A 21,748-nucleotide genomic window follows, 5' to 3' on the forward strand; every position below is an offset into this window, starting at 1 on the left:
TATTATTCCGAGATATTGACTCTAATTCTGTTTACATTTGTGTAGTTTATTGATTTTGTGTGCGAGAATGGGGAAAAGAATTAATGTGTATAAAAATGTGAGGTTTTTGGCATACAAAAGTACCCAAAGTCAAAAATATTTATGGCTAAGTATCCACTTGATCTACACCGGTAACAGAAAATTTATTTTATGATTTAAAACATTACATAAAAGTGATGTATATTTATTTCAAATTTACAACCTCAGGTAGTCGTTGAAGAGAATACTCTAGATTATGGAGTTTCAATTCTATGCTTAGTAACCTAATCAAAAAAGGCACGTGTGAAATCTATGAATTTGCCCTTGCAATAATTGTATCATAGTAATTGTTGATTAGACGGAAAAAGATCATATTTGTAAGGTATAAAATTTTTCAATTTCCATATAAAATTGGAAATAAATAACGGAAAACTGGAGTGTTATGAATTTCTAAGTAGGAGACCTAAACATTATACAATTTATACATAAGAAATTCACGTGATAATATTGTGTATTTTCTAATTAAATAAAGAGAATTATTAAAAATTGTGGATGTTTTATTTTTAATATTCTAAATTCAATCATAATTTATACCAGTGTAAGATTTATGGTCAGCCATTTTTATCGATATAAAGCTGTCGATACAAAATTATCGATAATATCGATTAAATAAGGAACGTCTCTAGAAACGAGCAGATTTATAGTAAGTTGGCAGCCTTGCGTATCATTTTTTCTGCGTAATGTTGGTACAAAATGTAATCCTACTGGGCTCAGGTATGTATGCGTGAGCTCAAATTCAATGTACTAAGTGCCGCCTCTTCTTACGTAGTATATTACTTACTCTATGGTGAAGTGGTTTTTGTTTGTGTTGCCACCTTGCGACTTGTGTTGCCACCTAACAACTCGTGTTGCCAGGTGGCATTGTGCGTTACACGCCACATACTAAATTGTCAATTTGTTAAAAACGAGTAACTTTGCGAGTAATTCGATTAATGCTTGTTGAAAATTTTATTTATTTAAAAATAAGTATAATATATTTTTTCCTTTTTTTATTATAGACATATTTTATAATAGACAGACTTTTGTAGGTCATTACTGTAGTAAGTACTCGAAAAAAAATCGTTAACACAAATCGATTTATTTTACAATACCATCGCGCTGTTCAGAAAAACAGTTGGCGCTTTTTATAATTTACTTAAATTTCTTGAATTTTGTAAGGCAAAAATCCTTTTCTTCGATTGAAAATTATCAATGTGGCGAACAGAATAATTCGAAAAGATAAAATAATTTTAAGTTAAAACAAATTATGTACTACACAGTTGTACTAATAAAACTTGCAATACTTATGTCGCTGCTGGTTAACATTCTACGAAACATTATTAGTTAGGAAGTTAAAACTTCTTTATCAATACTATAACGACCAATTACAGTGTAACCTTAATATAACGATCCTCAATATAACGATTTACTCGATTTAACAAATTTTCGAAATCCACTGGAACGGCCCGTAAGAGTTAATGCAAAATATACCTTTACATTACATTTGTCAAAAACCTTTTTATAACGAATTTTCAATCATTGCAAAATATAAATAGAAAGTATACCTCTATTTAACGAATTGGGTCAACTTGCAACCTCAACATTACGTATTCTATCAGTTATTATCATTCTATTTCACAATAATTCATGTCTCGACAGGTTTAAATTTGTTAAATTTTTCGTAAGACAATAATTATTGTTTGATGTTCAATAATGTAAACACAGTTGTTATTAAATATTTATGACTAAAAATACAGTATTTTCATTTAAAAGTGAAAATTGTTCGCTATAACAGAGAAAGTAGATTAGTACTTACGTAAAGTTGAGTTTAATTTTTTTTTTAACCTTGTTATAACGAATTTTAGTTCAACTTAACCTCTGTCCCCCCGAGACAATTCTTGTGCGCTTAGTCTCCACACCAAATGCACGCCCATACATGGGGGCACATTTGCCGCATCCCTAGGCGCACAGTTCAGTGTGTATACCTCATGGTTGCTAAATACACATTGAGGCCTATAAGGGTTCGCGAACATTTCCTCTCCCTCTCCCTTCCAACCATCCTAAGAAAGGTCCTCCTTCTTCCTTTTCTCTTCCTTCTTTCTATCCCCTCCTTCTTTCTATCCCCTCCTTTATTCCTCCCGGGCCCTGTGACCGGATAGCCGTGGGTCGCCAGCGTACCGTCCGTTGGCACCCTCGATGATAACGGTAGAGCCCACCAAATCCTCACAGGGACTGCCGTGGTTGCTAAGCCGGGGGATCGCTTGTACACCGTTCGCAGAGTACCCCCGGTGAAAACCACGGTACATCTCCAAAAAAAAAAAACCTAACCTCTGTATAACGTAACCTCACTGTAACAAATTACTTGATGTAACGAATTATTTTTTAAGTCCCTGTATTTATGTTTACAGATAATACCTAATTGTGACAATATTACAGACTTATTGTATATTTTTAAACTTGCCCCGAACCCCAAACACGTTAAGGCGATACCTCAAGGTCCATTTTCATACATTTTGTTTCGGCTTTAATCTGGGTAACTAAACAAGTATTGGCAAGTAAAGAATTTAAATTCACGTCTAGTTAGTGATTAGTTCTCGCAGTTGAAAGAAAAACGTAAAAATAATTAATAATCATGGATATTTCGGCCTTTAAAATTTCATCAAATTTGACAAGTACGTATTGTTAGTGTGAGTGACGGCTGACTGAGTATACCGGCACAAATGAGAACTATATATAAATGATTAACGCTGTCGCAGCAAAATAACCGTGAGATGGCGTTATTTATTCTTTTCAAATTGGATATATCGTAGTAGAATATACATGAATCATTTAAAAACACATCAAATATGATATGCCTTTTAAATAATTTTGTAATGGGAAAAATAGAAAATAGAAATGAGGAGAATCACTAACTTTTTATCACGACAGAGGGCGCACTGTACCTTGGCTTGACAAAACAAACGTCAAATCGTATGACGTATCACTGAGTGTTTATGAATATAATATACTTTTGTTCCAAATGCCTCAATGCAGTGCGTTAAATTGTAAAAACAGAGGAATACATTTATTTCCAAAGGAAAGTAAACGTAGAAAGCAATGGGAATCTGCGTTACGTATAAAAAAACTTCGAAGCTAGTAGCACAGCACGATTGTGTGTTGCGCATTTTACAGAAAAAGATTATTACGGGAAAATCAATTATACAGGTGGGTCACTATAGAATTTCTATGTGATTTACCTATTTCCATTAATTTTTAATTACTTCGTGCTAATTATTTTTGTTTTTTATGATTTCAGGTTATGAGCTCCTTGCAAAATTTCTTAAAAAGACAGCTGTGCTATCTGTGTTCTTCTTAACGAAGATAAAACCAGAAAATCCAGCTGCTGTGGCACATCAACAACGTATTGAACGAAGAAGTCAGTCGAGTAACAAATGTAGATAATTCACAACCATCAAGTAGCAAAGTTAACCTAATAAGTGACAGAGACAATTTACTGGAAGTTGATCATGAAGAAGCAGTCAAAACAGAAGACAACAGTGCAGTAGGATGTACATATATTATGCATGAATTTATATCTAAGGGCACTCAAGTTGATCAAGAACACAAATATGGGTTTATGAATAGATATAAAGATGATAATGCCACTATTAAGTTTTACACAGGTTTTGAATCATATAAAAAATTTAATTTAGTCTACTCAGCTCTTAGTCCAGTGGTTCACAAAATAAAATATTATGGCAGCAATGTGATTATTCTTAGCAGTGATTCTAATTCTAATTTATTAGTTGGTGCAATACCTGGTAGCTTGCTGTTATATTGTTCCCAAGCATTTGCAGGATTGATAAGTGATCAGTAGGCAGTGGAACAAAGTGACCTTTTAGCAAAATGTGAAAGTGGTAGTAGTATACTGACTGACAGAGGATTTATGATACAATATATATTTCATCAGACAAAAATGTGACCATTAGGATTCCCAGTTTCTTAAAAGAAAAATTTCAGTTGCCTGGTCTTAATGTAATAAAAGATAGGGAGCTTGCAAACAAAGGAGTTCATATAGAAAGAATAATAGGATTAACAAAGACAAACAAAATTTAAAAAATGAATTAGACCATAACTATATCCCAATAGTGAGCAAAATCTTTTTTTATGTTTTATGTGCTAAACATCTACAATTTCAGGAATTATACTATTACTATATTGTGAAAGATATTAGATAAAAAGATGTAATTATTTCAATTTATTTATTAATTGTAAATAGTTCTTATACACATACTTATTTACATTTCTGGTTCTAAATTATGTACATAAAAGTTTAACAAATTTGTCAACATGCCATTAATAAATGAGTCATCTCTATTAATGAATATTATTTTCATATCCTCAAATGTGTAAACAATAAAATTGCAATATTAAGTCCCGAACAATAAAGTTGGCCTTGGATTTGGGCATAATATGGATGCTGCTTTTTAAATGTAATTCTCCATTAAGTATTTTTAAGTAAGGCACAGTCACAGAGGTTATTTTATAATATCTAGCAGCATATGGACACTTAACCTCAACAATAGTATCTTTACCCAATATACCGTCTGGAGAAACAGCCAGAAAAGGATATTCAAATGATATAATGAATCCACTTTTTTTTTATTTTTAGTCCATAATCTCTATCATATTTGGCAATGGAAATAGTTTCTTGGATTTTACTATGCACAACTAACATAGTCTGCACAGCTTTAGGGGCCAAAAATCATATCGATTACATATATTTTTGGTACTCATATGTTTTACTGTGGCACACTAAATGAAACATACTGGCAGTAATCCTGCATGATCTTTCATGCCACTCAGAGGAATCACTTTGGGCTCTTGTATTCTTCTCACTTCCTGAATTTGTTCAGATATAATATTTTTAATAATAGCTTCTCTAGTAAAATATCTATTGGAGTCCTATCTACATAGGTGTAACGATCCCATTCAATGCCATGTGGATTTGCGGGTTCACATGTCTGTAATAAAGGTATTGAGCTTCCATCATATCCCATTACTAAAATTTTCACATAATCAGCATAACTGTCCATAATATCAGTAAGTATCTTTTAGTGTGTTATAAGTACAAGATTTCAATCTCTTGTTGGGTAAATTGCCTGCCTCGGTGGCGTAGTTGTATTGCATGTCCGGTACAATAGCGCTCTGAGGTCCTGGGTTCGAATCCCGGGTCGGGCAAAAGTGATATTTGGGTTTTTCTGCTCAGTATCAGCCCGAGGTCTGGAATTTGTGCCCGATATGGCGATGGGCTCGCCCCCTATCACATCATGGGACGGAACATACTTGGCGAAAAGTGGGTGCCCTAGTTGCGCCTCTGCATACCCCTTCGGGGATAAAATGCGTGATGTTATGTATGTTATGTTGGGTAAATTTTGAGCTGCAATGGGTGAATTATAAAATACTTTCTTGGGTCTATTGAATGTCATTAATTTTTGTATTTTTTTTTGTGTACCATCCAACAATACAGAGGCATGTTTGCAACATGCTTGAGTACCACTGCCTGCAGCACAATCGCAATGGCATTCTTCAATTACTCCATCTTTACTTAATTTTATATCCACAAAGTATACCATTTTTTTCATACTGGCTTTACATTGTCCTCGCAAGTGGGTATAAATGCCATCTGTGGAATAGCGGGCAGTCACAAGATGTCGAAATTCGTACAGGAGTTGTCCTTTATGCTGAGTATTATATCTGCAAAAACAATAATGTAGTAAGAAAATATAATATAATGTTATCAAGATATCATGATATATGAGTGTAGGTATACCAATTTAAATACATAAAATTTACACTGTCATCTTTGTAAACAACTGCCTAAGATTATAATCATTACATATGGGTACATAACTTTCAAAATATTCCTGTATTGCTTGTCTCGTAATCATTGGTAAAGAAGTGTCCGCAATTATGTCTCTGAAAGTATCAGTGGCTGGACTCAGATATGCGATCTCCTCTTGGATCTCGCAGTCAACACCAAAATTTTATTCCGGTCATTAGATTGCAATCTATAACAAAAAAAAACAAGAACTGAGGTCCGAGAACAAGAAAATAAGGCATATAAGCGAATTATAACCTAAATATTATAGTATTTACCTTTCTATCAAATTAGCCTTTTTTTCCGGCAATTGACGCATTTCTTTTACGAACCTCAACTTTAAGTTGAGGCACAGTCATGAAAGCGTACATATTTTAATGAATTAGCACTTCAAATTTCTTGAAATAGCGTCTTCACTTACGTCAAGAAAAGTAAACAACGGTAAACAAAGTACACTCGTGTACCTCCATTGTTATGAGTATTTGATAGAAGCTTTATTTATGATTTGACATATTACAACCGACGTTGCCGCTCTTCCTATTGACCGTCGTCAAGGTCGTGAAGTGAACCTATGGGACGTTGCCAGCTCAATACCCTGTTGGGTCTAAGGTAAAAAGTAAGTTTCATCACATTACGTTAATGTCACTACTATTGCACGCGGTTTTGCCTGTGCAAAATTTTAGATTTAAAATTATAAATAAGATCGCCTGAGAATTTTACCTGTATTTAATATAATGTAATTTGTAAATGTGACGATCGATAAAAGAATATAATATATAGTTTTTCAATAAAAGTTATGATTTTGTTTCTATTTATTAACTTCTCCCTCGGGATAGGTGCTTTAAAATCGTATTTTATACAGTAACTTTTCAAATAAAACTATTTACGGATTTTATCGTGGTGATTTATATTATTATTTTCTCCCTAATGCTATATGTACTTATATTGGGAGAAAATAATAATATATATCACCGCGATAAAATACGTAAATAGACAATATTTCAAAGATAAAAAAATAAACAATACATAATAAAAATAACATCTATGGAGCTTTCAATTAAATAAAGAATAATTGGACGACAGGAGTTAACAACATATCAGCAATTAATTCTGTTGACAGAAGTTTATATAATCATATTACCGATATATTTAATTGTATTTTTCATTTCAGTGTTTGTATCTTCCAGTATTATATATTAGTCTATGTTTGTTTCGATTTTATACAGTAATCATCTATTATAAATAAATATTTCATTTGTAAAAACTTAAATTCCAATCGCCGTAGCGTAACTCAGGAAGATATTTTTTTTATATAAATACCTCATACCAAAGTCTGTTTTACAACAATAAATCAAATAAAATAAATTTTCACTCGACGGTCGTATTATATACGGCCAAATTGAATAGCCGCTTTTTCATTATAAGAACAGTACATTACAACCACCTCCGTGACTTGTGACGGCCATTGCATTCCAGGCTTTTACAAAAACATGACGTTACTCGCGATAAAAAACAACCTTATGTGGTGGGTGTGAGGTCGAATTTGTGTTTAGTCCATCAATACTTATGATTTTCTGTTTCATGTTTTGTTTGAATTTATCGACGACGCTAATTTTTGTTATCACATTTGCAAGGAGTTTAGTTCAGCCTTTAGGATTCGATACAAGACAACATAATGGTGGTCTCGGTGTATGTACACCTTTGATGTACACGTATACACGTGCTATACCAAAATATCTGTATGAAGCTCCGTCATGCACCGTCAGTGCTAGCACAACTGAAGCTGCGTTGGAACCAGAACTAACCAATTGATCCCAACCGGATACCGATGCCTATCTACTACCTGTGGAAATGATTTCTAGTAACAACCTGCAATTGGTAATTGGATAACTGATTGTGGACTCAAAGCACGAACTTCAGTGGGCATTTAATGTGCCAAAACATACTCGGGTTATTGTTTCCAAATTCAATATGCCAGTGAAAAACAAAAGGGTTTTCATAGTCTTTCCACATTTTAATGCAGCATGTGTGATGAAATTTGGCACCATTGTTCTGAAAGGGATAACACAAACATAATATGCTTTATGTGGGCAATCATAACAGCTTGCAGATATTACACGCGAGTGGCTAATATGATAATCTTTGTGGACTCGCCAAATATGGCTGGTATTATATTTCTTGCAATTGAAAAACGACAATACATGGGACAAATAATTGACTACGGAAAGAAAGAAACCTGGTGACTAAGATAGATTTATTGCCAGTGTAAAAAGGTATATATTGGATGCTACTCTATATATTACTGTTTATATGTAAGGGGGTAGAGATGGAGATTCTTCTGTGTTTGCTAATGTGAAAGAAAAAGTACAACATGGGAACTAAATAAAAAATTGACACCAGTGCACAAGGTAATTTATTGTATCCAATATCCATAGACCTTTATCTCCTTGGCATAGTGTTAGTTGTATTATCATGAGGCCGGGAGATTCCAAAGTTTTGTTACCATTTATGGGTGATAGGATTTTGAATGCCTCAAATATGATTGGTGTCATAAAATCTCAACTAAATTATTAGTGTAACATTCTTGGTAAAGACTGCTGGTCCCACCACACATTGAAGTAGAATAAAAAAGGAATGTTCAGATACAATTAATGCTTCACATAAATGTTTTGTATTTGTAATCATTAATACCTGGTAGTGTGAACTACTACTATGCTATGCTAATTATCATGATAACTTGCTATATGTCAATATTGTAATTCACCTTTTACTTGGCCGACTAAACATTGAACTTGAATTGATAATGTAATGTGGATAAACATATACTATATTACTACTCACATTTCAGATTTTAGCTAATACAAAGCTTCCACACTATGGATGAAATATTTTTAAACCAAGGTTACTGAAGAACTACTGTGCAATAAATTATTGTACGTAGAGCAATGGTCAGCCTAGTTCCATGGCTGATGATTTTCAGATTCGGCCACCGCATGTATTTGGAAACTATGAGAAGAGGAAAAATTTACTACTCTTTCCATTCGTAATTTATAATATAATTTGTACATAGTGTTACTTTTGTAAAATTAGCCAGACAAATGTGATTTGTTATCTATAATAAAAATATAAAACTATAAACTGGTAAATCATTTGCCATTGTATTCAAATTTAATTAGAGTATGTCATGTTTTAAGTTTGAGAAATCATTTCAGAATTGTGGCATTTTACTTAAAAACAAATAAAACCAAAAACTTTCTTCCAAATATTGTATTTCAGTAAAATCAATGTCCATATTTTCATGACTGGAGCTGGCTGGACAGTCATCCTATGATTCTGAAGAACTACTACTGTCATCTTTAAGATTTATTATAATTCTTTCAATGTCCTCTTACAGGGTATGTTCTCTCTTGTAATAGTCATTTTAAATTTTTCTTACATGTTGACATGAGATTTTCCAATCATCTTCGGTTATGTCTTGAAACACACTCACATATGCTTCCTTTAACAAACAAATAATTACTTTTGATTTGGATAATAAATGAATATTAAATTGTAAATTATTATTAAACCTGTACTTTGAATGAATCATTTCATTATTATAACATTAATATTTTATACAATATGAGCTGCTTCTGTTTTGCTATGCCCCATATAAGCTCAATGAGATTTAAATCACAGTAGTAAGGTGGAACCCTTACCACTCTACCTCTACCTACCTACCTACCTACACTACACCTCAATTAGTAATTACTAATTATTGATGCAAGTATCTCAAGATGACGTGGACAATCTTTAAACTAATTTTGTCATATGAATGTAAACATTACCTACGGGCTTGATAATATATTGCAAGATATAGAAAAATACTTAGTGCAAGTAGTAAAAATCACTCCAGACTCATCAAAACTTATAAAGTACACTTAAATTATTAACAAAATAAACTTCCACTTACCAGATCCGATAGAATTGTTTTTGCTTCTTGTTCAGCTAGACATGGTCGGTAAAAGTTTTATATATAATTTCTCTCGCGAACCTTATTATTCGCGGCTTATTCATTTTGTATCGCGAATAGTATCTTCTTGTTCTTATTGCAAAATTTTAATAAAAGACAACACCGACACTATTTATAAAACTTCACAAACGTCAAAAATGTGATAATGTTGCCAGGTAAAATAAAGGATTAGTTCCATTTCTACACTTTTTTGCCAAGCTATAAAACACTAATTTATTTATTCCCAATTTTTCATGACCCATTACAAATATGCACCAACAATGATGCGATACGAGAGATTACGTTAAATTTTTCGAGACCTTGAAATATGTTTTCTGCATTAGTACCATCTAGTGGTCCTATATAAAAATTACTTTCGATATGTGTGCGTGCGTATATGTACACGAAATACCGATCTTTCTGCTTCAGCTAACTTAAACGGTACTATTCTCAGATATTCGTTATGATGAAGCAAAATAAATATATAGATAAATTGTAGCATAGTATATACCTCTAGCATATAGCAAAAATTTTCTAGAAACAAAGTATTTTGGACGTAATTATAAAAAATGTGACTTTTTGTGACTTCAATGCCATCTAGCGAAAAAATTGCGGCGGAGCCATGAACGGATCCGCCTTAAGTAAACACGAATTTAAAAATTGTTCGATCATCGCTCTCAGTTCGCGAGTTCGAATTCCGGATCGGGCAATGATATTTAGCTTTTCTCCTCTGTATTAGTGCAAATTCTGGAAATTGTGCCCGATATAGTGATAAATTCGGCTCAATCACATCATAAGATGGAACACACGTGGCAAAGAGTAGGTGTCTTGGTTGCACCTCTGCTTACCCCTTGAGGGATGAAGGCGTTGTGTGTGTGCGTGTGCGTGTGTTATTAGTAAAAAAAAAAAAAAAAATATTACATTACAATTGTATTTTTTTCATCACAATCATTATCACATGAACTCACGTTATTATCATCGCTACAAACACTTAGTGACTCTTCGTCACTAATTTCTTCGACTTCTATGATAAATTCTTCGGTTACATTTTCCATTCCTATATCCTTTTTCTAGTATTTATTCTCCAGTTTCTGAACATGTATTTCGAAATTTGGCCAGTTTTCTGCCGCAACTGTTGAAATTGCATGCGTTGATACTTCATTCAGTTTTGTCAAACACAAATCGGTCCTTATGTTGTGTTCCCTTACGAAGTCGTTAATGACGTTGACGGCCCAGGAAAATTCAATAGGACTTAAATCGCATATACAGGATCATTTTGACTATGTGTTACTAAATGAACCCACATACTCGTCTTTATCTTTTCTGACATTGTGCCAAAAATTGTCCATTAATAACGAATATTTTCACCACAAATCCTGGTTTTAGTTTTCTGATTTTTTTGATCATTGTGTAGTTTAATACGAATATGATGTCTGCGTGAGTGTATTTCTGACTGAAAGTATGATGTTGCCGCTGCGACGAATTCTCTTAGAATAATAGTAATGGCATAAGCGCGCGTAAAATTAAAATTAACGATAATATTAATTTAACATAAGTGTCAGTTGTTTAGAATGCCTCTGCAAATGCATAACTAAAGACAGGACAACGAATATGACAACGTCTGTCGGGTTAGCTAGTTTCCAATAAATCTGGTAATCTAAAACAAAAAGATCAATAAACGATAACCTTTATTAACTTTCTGCTGTGCAAGTGTTTCCTCGCATTCGATGATAAAGTAATAAAGCTTAGCATTAAGTTCATGATAAATTTGCTTTTTCTTATCAACGCGAGTTGCGTTAGACACTTAATTTTGTTTTTGCTTTTATATAGAAAACGTATGCTTCAACATAGCACGGAATTACGTACAACGTATTCCGGAATTATGTTAGCCGTAAAATAACAACTATTTTTATAAACTAAAGGCTACGACGTTAAATAATGTTCTAAATTCATCTTATAATAACAGTCTTTCGAATAAAACAGTTTTCATTCCTATCGCCTTTCTACTTTTCTGAAAATCATCTTCAAAGTAGCAAATGCCTTAATATACCGTAATATGGTACATTTACCTTATATATTTTTGTTGGTAATATTGGAAATTAAACTGACATTTTCAACAATAGCAAACCTCGATACACAGTATGCCTACTAATTAGAAAGTTATTATGAATGTCAGGATTTATTTGTATGCACTTCATAAGCTAATTATTATAAAGAGAAAAGATTTGATCTTTTTTCTATTTGTTTGTAATAGATAAATTTAAAAGTACACTACCGATTTTATTAATTATTTCACTAATAAGAAGCTATATTATCCCTAAGCGCTGGGCTAGCTATATTAATAATCTATCTAGACAATCAATATTCTTATAATAAGCTCTTTTTTGTCTAACGCTACGTAGGTAGTAGGTTTGTAGCTAGGTATGTAATTATAATGATTAATGGATAAATCCATCGTGTATAGGTATGGCATACACAAACTTATTATTTAGATTATTAAATTATGAATCCCGGCGAACCAGCATTGGCGCGAGTAGGACCCGTAAAGTTTGGCCAGTCGGGAATTTACCTCGAAGGCAAGCACACGCTTCCTCTAGCGGCTAGCACCATAATAAGCACGAGATCGCGACCCACCTCGCTCTTATCACGTTATCATTATAAAGTGATACATCAAATTACCTCACGAGTGCTCAGATAACGAACACTCCGATTCTGATAAACGTAGCGCGATTTTATTTCACATTAATTTTATAGTTAGTCATAATCAAATCCTGCAGAAAATAATATAGAAATTTGCGTCAAGCTATGTGATCTGATTGTTTTCACATTCAAGTGAGTAGGCAGTGGCTAAATAGACGAAAATGAAAAATTATTTGCGCTTGTTGACACACGTTTTGTTAATATCATGGTGCGCTTGCAATCCTTGTACGCGAGTAGAGAGTGTTGACATTAGTGCGGGAGTGCTCTTGGAAAATGGTTCGGTTATTTATGACGGTCTAGAATACCCTAAGTCTACGTGGTATGAAGAACTGGCAGATGAACTAGTGAAACGCTACGGTTGCCCTTGCATTGGCCGCGTTTGCATGTGGAAATGTTGCGGCCCCGGGCAGACGCCGTTCAACGGCTCTTGTTTGGACACAGGTTTGGCCGAAGTGAACCCTTTCAACCCACCGGTCTACAGAGGCAGGGAGCCGTCTAATATAACAGCTTATGGAACTTTCTTCTATATGCACGGGCACCCCTGTATTGACAGCTATCTTGTTGACACGGCGGACGTCAACGAGGAATTATTTATCCAGGAGGTAAAAAAATGATCTTTTATGGCTATTTAGATATAACATTATAACGAGAAAACATTCAATGTTATAGTAACGCTGGTGACTACAATAAGGTAGAGATTACATTTTGGTTAAACAATTGTAACGTAAAGCACATCTGTAATTTCAACAAATTACGAGAAAAAATGATCCGTATTACATTTAGCGATGGATCTCAGTACTTACTGTAAAACTTAGGTGTAATTTCCAGCACCTGGCTTTTGTTAGTACGACTAATCAACCTTTTATTATCCGACGAGGGTTCGTCTATGTTGAAATGTTGCTTGGGAAGTTTTATATGGGATATTTTAAAATTGACCTCGATAACACCGTGTTAAGTGCAAGGACTCGTAGACATTGTTGTCCTTGCGGAGAAAGAGCACTCATAATGTGGTAGGTTATGTTGAACTTTTGGGAATGACGATTAGATACTAATAATTGAGCCGATCGGAAATGAGGTAGACATCGGAAAATCACTAAATACGGTTCTAGTCCTTTTAAATACTTTCGACTTTAGCATACTAAACAAAATTCTCCGATAACCATCTTTAATGCTTACCCGCGTTGAGCTGCCCAGCAGTCCGTCCAAAAGTCTCATGCCCCGAATTGGGCTAGGTCCTAAAGAACCCAGATTTTCTATGTGTAATAATAACGTATTTTTTGTTCGGCCCATATATATGTATGTACAATAAATATTCCGATCTATTGTACTTCCTGGGATTTGGTGATTCTGTAGAAACATTTAGTCATAATCTGTCACCGTTTCTGAATTTTCTTCGTAAGACTCCTCAGCTTATTTACCTAAGTCATAAAAATCTCCTAATCCTACCTATTGGTATAGTAGGTAGTTGTGAAACCTGTGTGTGAATACCTGTGTAATAACAGGTTATAAAAACACCAAAATTATTCACTCAAAAACTACCTGGCGACCATCGAATCACGTTCAAAATAGATTCAGTTAATGTGTGTTACGCCGATTCTCAATTAGAATGGCAAAACCTGGCAGGTAGAAAAGAAAAATGTTGCACCGTCCAAAACTAAACAACGTCAAAAGGTACATAAGTAATCGACATTGTGGAGTGATTTTCAAGGCTGGCCCTAAATTAGCTACAGAACCATTAACCGAATATAAACAACACTTTGACAAGGGTGATTACTTTGAGTCATAAATGGCAGGCAAACAATTGTAAATTAACCAACCTGGTTTTATGGGCACTGGGATATTTATCCACGACTTCGCACCAGTGAGTGTTGGTGATCCCAAATTGATTTTCTTGTTAGTAACTAAAGTTAATAGGTAGACATAACTCTTACGTACAGCAAATTATAGAAAAAAAAAACAAAAACTTACTACTATAGGATGTGTTACAAAACGTGATTTTGCAATTATGTAATTGAGGACATTCCTTAAACTATGTAGATATCTAAGTAAGTTAATTTTAGTTACAACTGTTACAGAATTTATAAGCTAATGTAACCATTGATGACCCATTTAATTTTAATATATTCATAAAATTATATCGTGAAAAATGTAAAGGAATCATTGGATTATATAGAAACATAGTATCACTACATAATATTAAATCTAATATTAAAAGACTTAACGAAAATCGTAGAATGATTTTGTATTAAATGCAAAAAAAAAACTTGGATATTTAGTCATAATACCCTATACTTAGCTAAAATTTCCAAAATCTAAGTAAGTACGGTAATAATGATTGCTTCTCTTAATTTCGTTTCGTTGCGCGTTAACATTAAATCAACTATAAGACGCTTTTTCTGTAAAAAAACGGCAAAAATATTAAAGTACATGCAGCGGTCATGTAATGAATACGATCAAAATAAATAGCACCATTACATAGGCATCGAATATATATTTTCGTTATTTGAGGCTCGTTGTTTGTCGAACTCTAGTAATTGTGAATAATTATAACATTGTACTTTTGCTCGTGGATTCAGCGGCATGAAAGTTTTTTCCCTGAATAGAAGTCCCACTGCGCATTTTTCCGTAATAAAAAGTAGTTTTTATGCTAATGCAATAGGTAAACTACAAAGTTTATACAAATCCATCTAGCAGTTTATGCAATAATTAACGTCTTCTAAAAATTAAGTAAGTTTATAACATTAGTAGGATAAAGTTATGGAAACAGAAATCCGCTGCGTTGTACTAGTGTTTTGATATTTCTGCGGAAAATTCATAAACTTGTTGAGGGGATTCCAGGAATTTATATCTGTACTATACACACGCATTTCATACTTGAGTCACATTGCCGTTAACAAAAGAATAAACATTATTTACACATTTTGCGGTTTCGGATGAATATTCTAAGTATTGTTAATTAAGAAATAAATCAACTGTTTCCATTCATATATATTATTAAACATTACGGCTGAAATATATTTTGTTCGATAGAAAAATAACAATAATTATTAAATTAATATCGCAGCTGCACAAGGTTGATGACGAATGCCAATTAATTTATTTACTTGTTTCATTTATGACACCTTCGGAGCTTTGTCATCAATGGAATCGGAAAACAAAGGTAATCAATCAATGAAGACCGTCTGCAAGCAAGCAACGCCGTAATTGCAAAGTTTTATAATAGATATTATATAAATGAGAAACTTCGGAATGGACTTGTATGAAATTTCGTACCCTGGTAGATCATGTTCTTATCAGGAACATGGTCATAGACTATTTTTATCCTAGAAAAGTAGACAATGAATCTTTTATTCTAGGAAAGGTCTTTCGAGGAGGCGAAGTCGCGACAGCACTTAGTTTTATAGAAAACAGCAGAGATTTTTTTTTGTTTAAAATTATTGTGAACTCTGGTACTATTTTCTACTAGCCCTCAGCCAGCAGATCCACCCGTATAAAAATTCAAATCAAAATTTTAAAGTAAATTGCAAATATTTTAAAATAATGTTTTCTTCTAAAATCCGATATGGATGAAACGAAGCATATATTCTGCTCCAACTATACACTGTCCACCTGTGAAAATTGCATTAAAATTTGTTCAGTAGTTCCGGATATACATGCATTAACGAAAAATAGACGGACAGACAAGAGTTATAAAATAGCAGATTTGTGTTCTACTACTCTTCTTTAGTCCCTTCTATAATATAAATATATATAGATTTAATTTCTGAAAATTCTTCGTCATCGCTGAATCCTAAAAGCTGTGAAAGGACTATAAAGAATAATAATAATATCAGCCCTGTATTCATAGCTGGGCACCGTTAATCAAATAGTTAACTTCGTTAATCGTTAATCCGCTACAAAAAAAGTTAGCTTCGTTAAGCGTTAAAGCGTTACATTTCGGAAGAATTAACGCAAGTTAACGTTAATCCTTAATCCGTTAATATGTGTAAAATTGCATTTTTATATCGTTGCGTTAGTGAACTTATACAACTTGTTGGTTTAGGTTCTGGAAGTTAACAGGTTAGGAATAAAACAAAATACTTGTATAATTCAAATGTGTAATTTAATCGTCGGGCATAAGGTGCATATTCCCCTTCATGAACATTAACATGTTGAAGTTCTCGTCTGAGAGCGAGGCTCGTTTTGGTGTTAAAATGTCTTTACCCGTGGAAAACAGACGTTCAACTGCAGCGCTTGAGGGTATAGCAGTATTGTATTTAATAAATAGATTTATGAATATCTGTTCCCCGAGGAATGCAGCATCGTTGAACGAGTCTTTTGATTTCATATCCAGCCACATTTTAACGAGACTTTGCGCTTTACTCTTTAAAGAGTTGGAGCTCTTTGGTTTTTCTATAGACTGAGTGACAGAATTGAAAAAGTCTTCCTCCTCGTCATCATCGTTGTTACTCGCTGTAACATAATCTGTATAAGTCCAAATGTCAACTGTCAAATTCATGTATATGTAGTCTGTAGTATAAAATAAATAAATCTCTCTTCCTCGCTGGTCAACATGGAGTTTGCATTGCATCCAAGTTAATCCCGAATGTTAAATAAAATTCCTGCTTCCTCCCACGCCCAACAACAAACAATACATGGTGTCAGAAGGGATACATGATTATATCATGGAAGAAATACAAGGCAAGGTGCAAAACGTACTACTTGCAAACAACTTAAAACCATTGTGTCTCACAACTGAAAATGGCGTAGCATCGGATTGTGCCAACAGTGAGAAATGGAAAAGATGGAAGCAAAAATTCGAAATTTACGTCGAAGCAAATGACTTAGAAAAAGTCTCAGAAAAGAAAAAAACTAGCGATTTTCCTCAACGCAATAGGCGACACAGGTCTGGAAATCTACAACTCGTTCAACGTTGATAGAACAACAGAAACTTTAAAATCCGTCGTAGAAAAATTCGACTCAAAATTTAACGCTTGTAAAAACGAAACAGTTGAGCGTTACAACTTTTTCACAAGAATACAAAAATTTGAGGAAACATTTGATGAATATGTGACCAGTCTAAACAATTTGTCATGCAGTTGCAATTTTGATACTTTAAAAGAATCACTAGTCAAAGACATGTTCATAATAGGGATTAGAAATGCAAACATAAAAGAAAAATTATTACAAAGAAAAATTGCTGACGTCAATGAGGCAGTAGAAATTGCAAAAACAATAGAACTCTCATACCAAAGGTCAAAGAAATTAGGAACAGACGACATACACGAGGTCAAGATAATAGCCAAAGAAAACGTCAAGAAGAATCCAGTATCGAATAGACATAGATCAATGAACAGAAATTCTTTTAGAAGTAAAAGTCATGAGCGCAGCATCAGTTCCTCTTCAGCTAACTTCAAAACACCACACAATTTCAACAGGAATAGAATATCCTGCAGAAGATGCGGCCAAATACACCGTTTCAAATGTCCAGCTTTTGGGAAAATATGCACAACTTGTAAGAAGCCGAACCACTTTGCACAATACTGTTTTTCAAGAATAAACAAGTAAGTTCCGTTAAAAGTAATCTAAGTGAGTCAAATTCAAACATAAATGTAAATGATTGTGAACAAAATAACAGTAACTTTATTATTAATTCAATTGATACTAAAAATAAGTCTTGTAACAAAAATAATTGGCAAATTGAATTGAAATGCCACAATATTTTATTAAACTGTCAAATAGATACAGGAGCTGATATAAATGTAATTTCCTTCAATACTTTGCAATATCTAGAGAAAACTCTTAATAGTAAAATTCCTATTCAGAAGTCACACAATAAAATATTCACTTTTTCAGGAGATGTAATTTTCAATCTAGGTAGTACAACACTGCCATGTAATTTTGAAAATAAGCAACAAGTTAATATTCAATTTATGGTTGTAAAATGTGACTGTTCAACTATACTAGGCTGGAAAACTTGTGAAGACCAGGGTATTGTCAAAAGATTATTTAAATTAACATCCAATCAAACTCAAAGGTCAGTACAATCACTTCTTGATACATATTCAGACACATTTGAAGGGTTAGGTTGTTTACCACATAAAGCGCACTTACACATTGACACTAGTATAACACCAAAAATATGTCCGGTTCGTAGAATTCCATATGCATTACATTCAAAACTTAAAGTAGAATTAGATAGAATGGAACATCTACAAGTAATTGAAAAAGTAAGTAAGCCTACTGAATGGGTAAACGCTATAGTTCCTATAGAAAAGCCAAATGGCCAACTTCGCATTTGTCTAGACCCAAGAAGCCTTAACAAGGCTATAAAAAGGCCACATTTTCCATACCCAACATTAGATGATTTACGTTCTAAAGTAGCGGGTGCTGCTGTATTTTCTAAATTAGATGCCAATTCAGGATACTGGATGATTAAACTAGATGCAGAAAGCAGTGAGCTCTGCACATTTAATACACAATTTGGTAGATACAAATTCCTCAGACTTCCTTATGGCATTAATTCAAGCGGTGAAATATTTCATAAAGAAAAGCCAGAGAAGTCAACTTAAAATTCAATAAGTCGAAGTGTCTCTTTGATAAATCAGAAGTAGCTTATATAGGTCATATCTTCAATAAAGAGGGTATTGCACCAGACAAGTCAAAAGTCGAGGCAATTATTGACATGCCTAGGCCAGAAAATGTAAAAGATTTACAAAGGTATCTTGGTATGATAAACTACTTAGGATCCTATATTCCAAATCTAGCACAAGAAACTTCAGTACTAAGGGATCTTCTTAAAAACAAAATATTTGGCAATGGACAGACAATCATGAAAGCCAATTTAAAAAATTAAAACAATTAATTTGTCAATCCCCTGTATTAGTACATTATGATGTAAAGAAACCAATTAGAATGTCAGTGGACGCATCAAAAAATGCGGTTGGAGCTGTCATATTTCATGGGAAAAATCCTATTGCTTATTCTTCAAAGTCATTAACTAGTTCTCAAGAAAATTATGCTCAAATTGAAAATGAATTATACGCTATTTTATTTGGATGTAAAAAATTCCATCAATATATTTATGGTAAAACTATACAAGTAGAAACTGATCACCAACCATTAGTCACATTATTTAAAAAACCTTTATCAGATGTACCTACAAGACTGCAAAGAATGATGATTGCGTTACAATCTTATGATTTATTAGTCTCTTATACAAGAGGTACTGAAATGTATATTTCTGATACACTTTCTAGGGCACCTATATCAAACACAAAAATAGAAAAATTTGATCTTGAAGAATTAGAAAATAACATTAATTGTCACATAAAATCATTAACATCTAATTTGGCAATAACACAAAATAAATTACAAGAAATCAAAAGTCATACTCAATCAGATGAAACTTTAAAAATACTAAAGGAATATTATTCAGTAGGGTGGCCAAATAGTAAACATCAGTGTGACCCAATAACTTTACCATATTGGAACATTCGAGATGAAATACATGTCATTGATGAAATAATTTTTAAAAGTCAGTCAGTTATCATTCCCAGATCAATGCGTTCTGAAATATTAAATAAATTACATGAGGGACATATGGGTATAGAAAAAACAAAAAACTTAGCAAGAGGTATAGTTTATTGGCCTAACATTAATCATGACATAGAAAAGAAAATAAGACAATGTGAGATATGTATGATGTTTAGTGCAAATAAAACAAAAGAAACTTTATTATCACATGAACAACCAGAAATTCCTTGGCAAAAAGTAGCAACAGATTTATTTGATTACAATAACAAAAAATTCTTATTAGTGGTTGACTATTACTCAAATTACATTGAAATTGCACAATTAAGTAATGATTATAGAAGTCAAACTGTTATACAACACTTAAAATCTATTTTTTCACGACATGGAATCCCATTACAACTTGTGAGTGATGGAGGTCCGCCTTTCAATTCCCAAGAATTCTTGAAATTCATGTGTGATTGGGATATAGAACACATTAAGTCAAGTCCTCATTTCCCTCAATCAAATGGTCTTGCAGAAGTATCTGTAAAAATAATAAAAAACATATTAAGAAAATGTGAACAGTCAGGTACAGATTTTTACATAGGATTACTTCAATATAGGTCTACACCTAGAGGTAACTTAAAGTCACCGTCAGAATTACTAATGTCTAGAAAACTTAGAACTAAATTACCTACACAAATAACTTACCTTAAACCTAAAGTTGTAAAATTTTCTAAGCATTATAATAACAAAATGAAAGTCATAGATAAAAGAAAGACATATTATGATAGAAATGCTATTAAATCACAGGAATTTAAACCTAATGATCAAGTATTTTTTAAGAAAAATCCTAAAGATCTTACATGGACTAAAGGTATAATTGTGTCAAAAACAGAATTCCCTAGATCTTATTTAGTTAAAAATATGGAAGGGACAGTCTATAGGAGAAACACACAACATATAAAGTTATTCAAGTCTTGTTTCTCAGAGTCAAAATTAAGTAACAATAAGAACCCTAGTAAAAGGGAGGATAAAGGTAAATATAGTTATACACCTGACTATTTAAAAAATTGTCAGAAGTCACGTTGCAAAGATAATTTAGATGTAAGCAAAAGTAATGATTGTAATCCTGAAAATGAAAGAGAAGTTCATACATATTATTATTATATACCTGAATATTTAAATAATTGTAATACAAATTGTAATGATAAAATACATGATAACATAATTGTAACAGAAAGTAATAATGCTAATATTAATGAAAATGTAAACTTACCTGTAACAGAGTTGTCAAACACCAGCAATAACACAGAAGTTCAATATAGTTCCAGAGGTAGAATGTTAAAGAAAACAAAAAGATTTGACTTGTAAATTTAATGTTGTTTGTTACAAAATAATAATAACATAAAAAATGATAAATAAATTGATGTAAACATATTATGACAAAAATGTAACTTTGTAAAATGTATACTAGTATATCATGTGAAATAGTAAATTTAGAATAATTAAGCTAATAAGTCAGCTCATTGAAAAAATTATATTAAGTTCTTGAAATATTATGTTAATTGAATTTCATTGTAATAAATGCTTTAATTAAAGGAAGGGCATGTAACATAATCTGTATAAGTCCAAATGTCAACTGT

General features: G+C 32.8%; 1 protein-coding gene and 3 long non-coding RNA genes across 4 annotated transcripts in view; 3 read left to right on the forward strand and 1 right to left on the reverse strand.

Moving 5' to 3' along the window:
- The first annotated feature begins 2,623 nt into the window (after positions 1–2,623).
- Positions 2,624–4,413, forward strand: LOC119189353. Its single transcript, XR_005112360.1, has 2 exons — positions 2,624–3,261; positions 3,353–4,413. It is a non-coding gene; the product is annotated as an uncharacterized LOC119189353 (long non-coding RNA).
- Positions 4,414–8,247: 3,834 nt separating this feature from the next.
- On the forward strand, positions 8,248–9,051 carry LOC119189355. Its single transcript, XR_005112362.1, has 2 exons — positions 8,248–8,325; positions 8,766–9,051. It is a non-coding gene; the product is annotated as an uncharacterized LOC119189355 (long non-coding RNA).
- Positions 9,052–9,169: 118 nt separating this feature from the next.
- Positions 9,170–10,431, reverse strand: LOC119189354. The gene is made up of 2 exons (XR_005112361.1): positions 9,870–10,431; positions 9,170–9,416 (listed from the first exon to the last, which is right to left on the reverse strand). It is a non-coding gene; the product is annotated as an uncharacterized LOC119189354 (long non-coding RNA).
- A 2,030-nt stretch (positions 10,432–12,461) lies between these two features.
- Positions 12,462–21,748, forward strand: part of LOC115439844 (G-protein coupled receptor Mth2) — a 58,868-nt gene continuing 49,581 nt past the window's right edge. Inside the window, exon 1 of the mRNA XM_030163870.2 lies at positions 12,462–13,210. Within this exon, the coding sequence (XP_030019730.1) occupies positions 12,770–13,210 (441 nt within the window). The 5' untranslated portion in view covers positions 12,462–12,769. The remainder of the gene's footprint in view (positions 13,211–21,748) is intronic.

This window comes from Manduca sexta, chromosome 14 (assembly GCF_014839805.1).
Source record: "Manduca sexta isolate Smith_Timp_Sample1 chromosome 14, JHU_Msex_v1.0, whole genome shotgun sequence".
Classification (NCBI taxonomy): Eukaryota; Metazoa; Arthropoda; class Insecta; order Lepidoptera; family Sphingidae; genus Manduca; species Manduca sexta.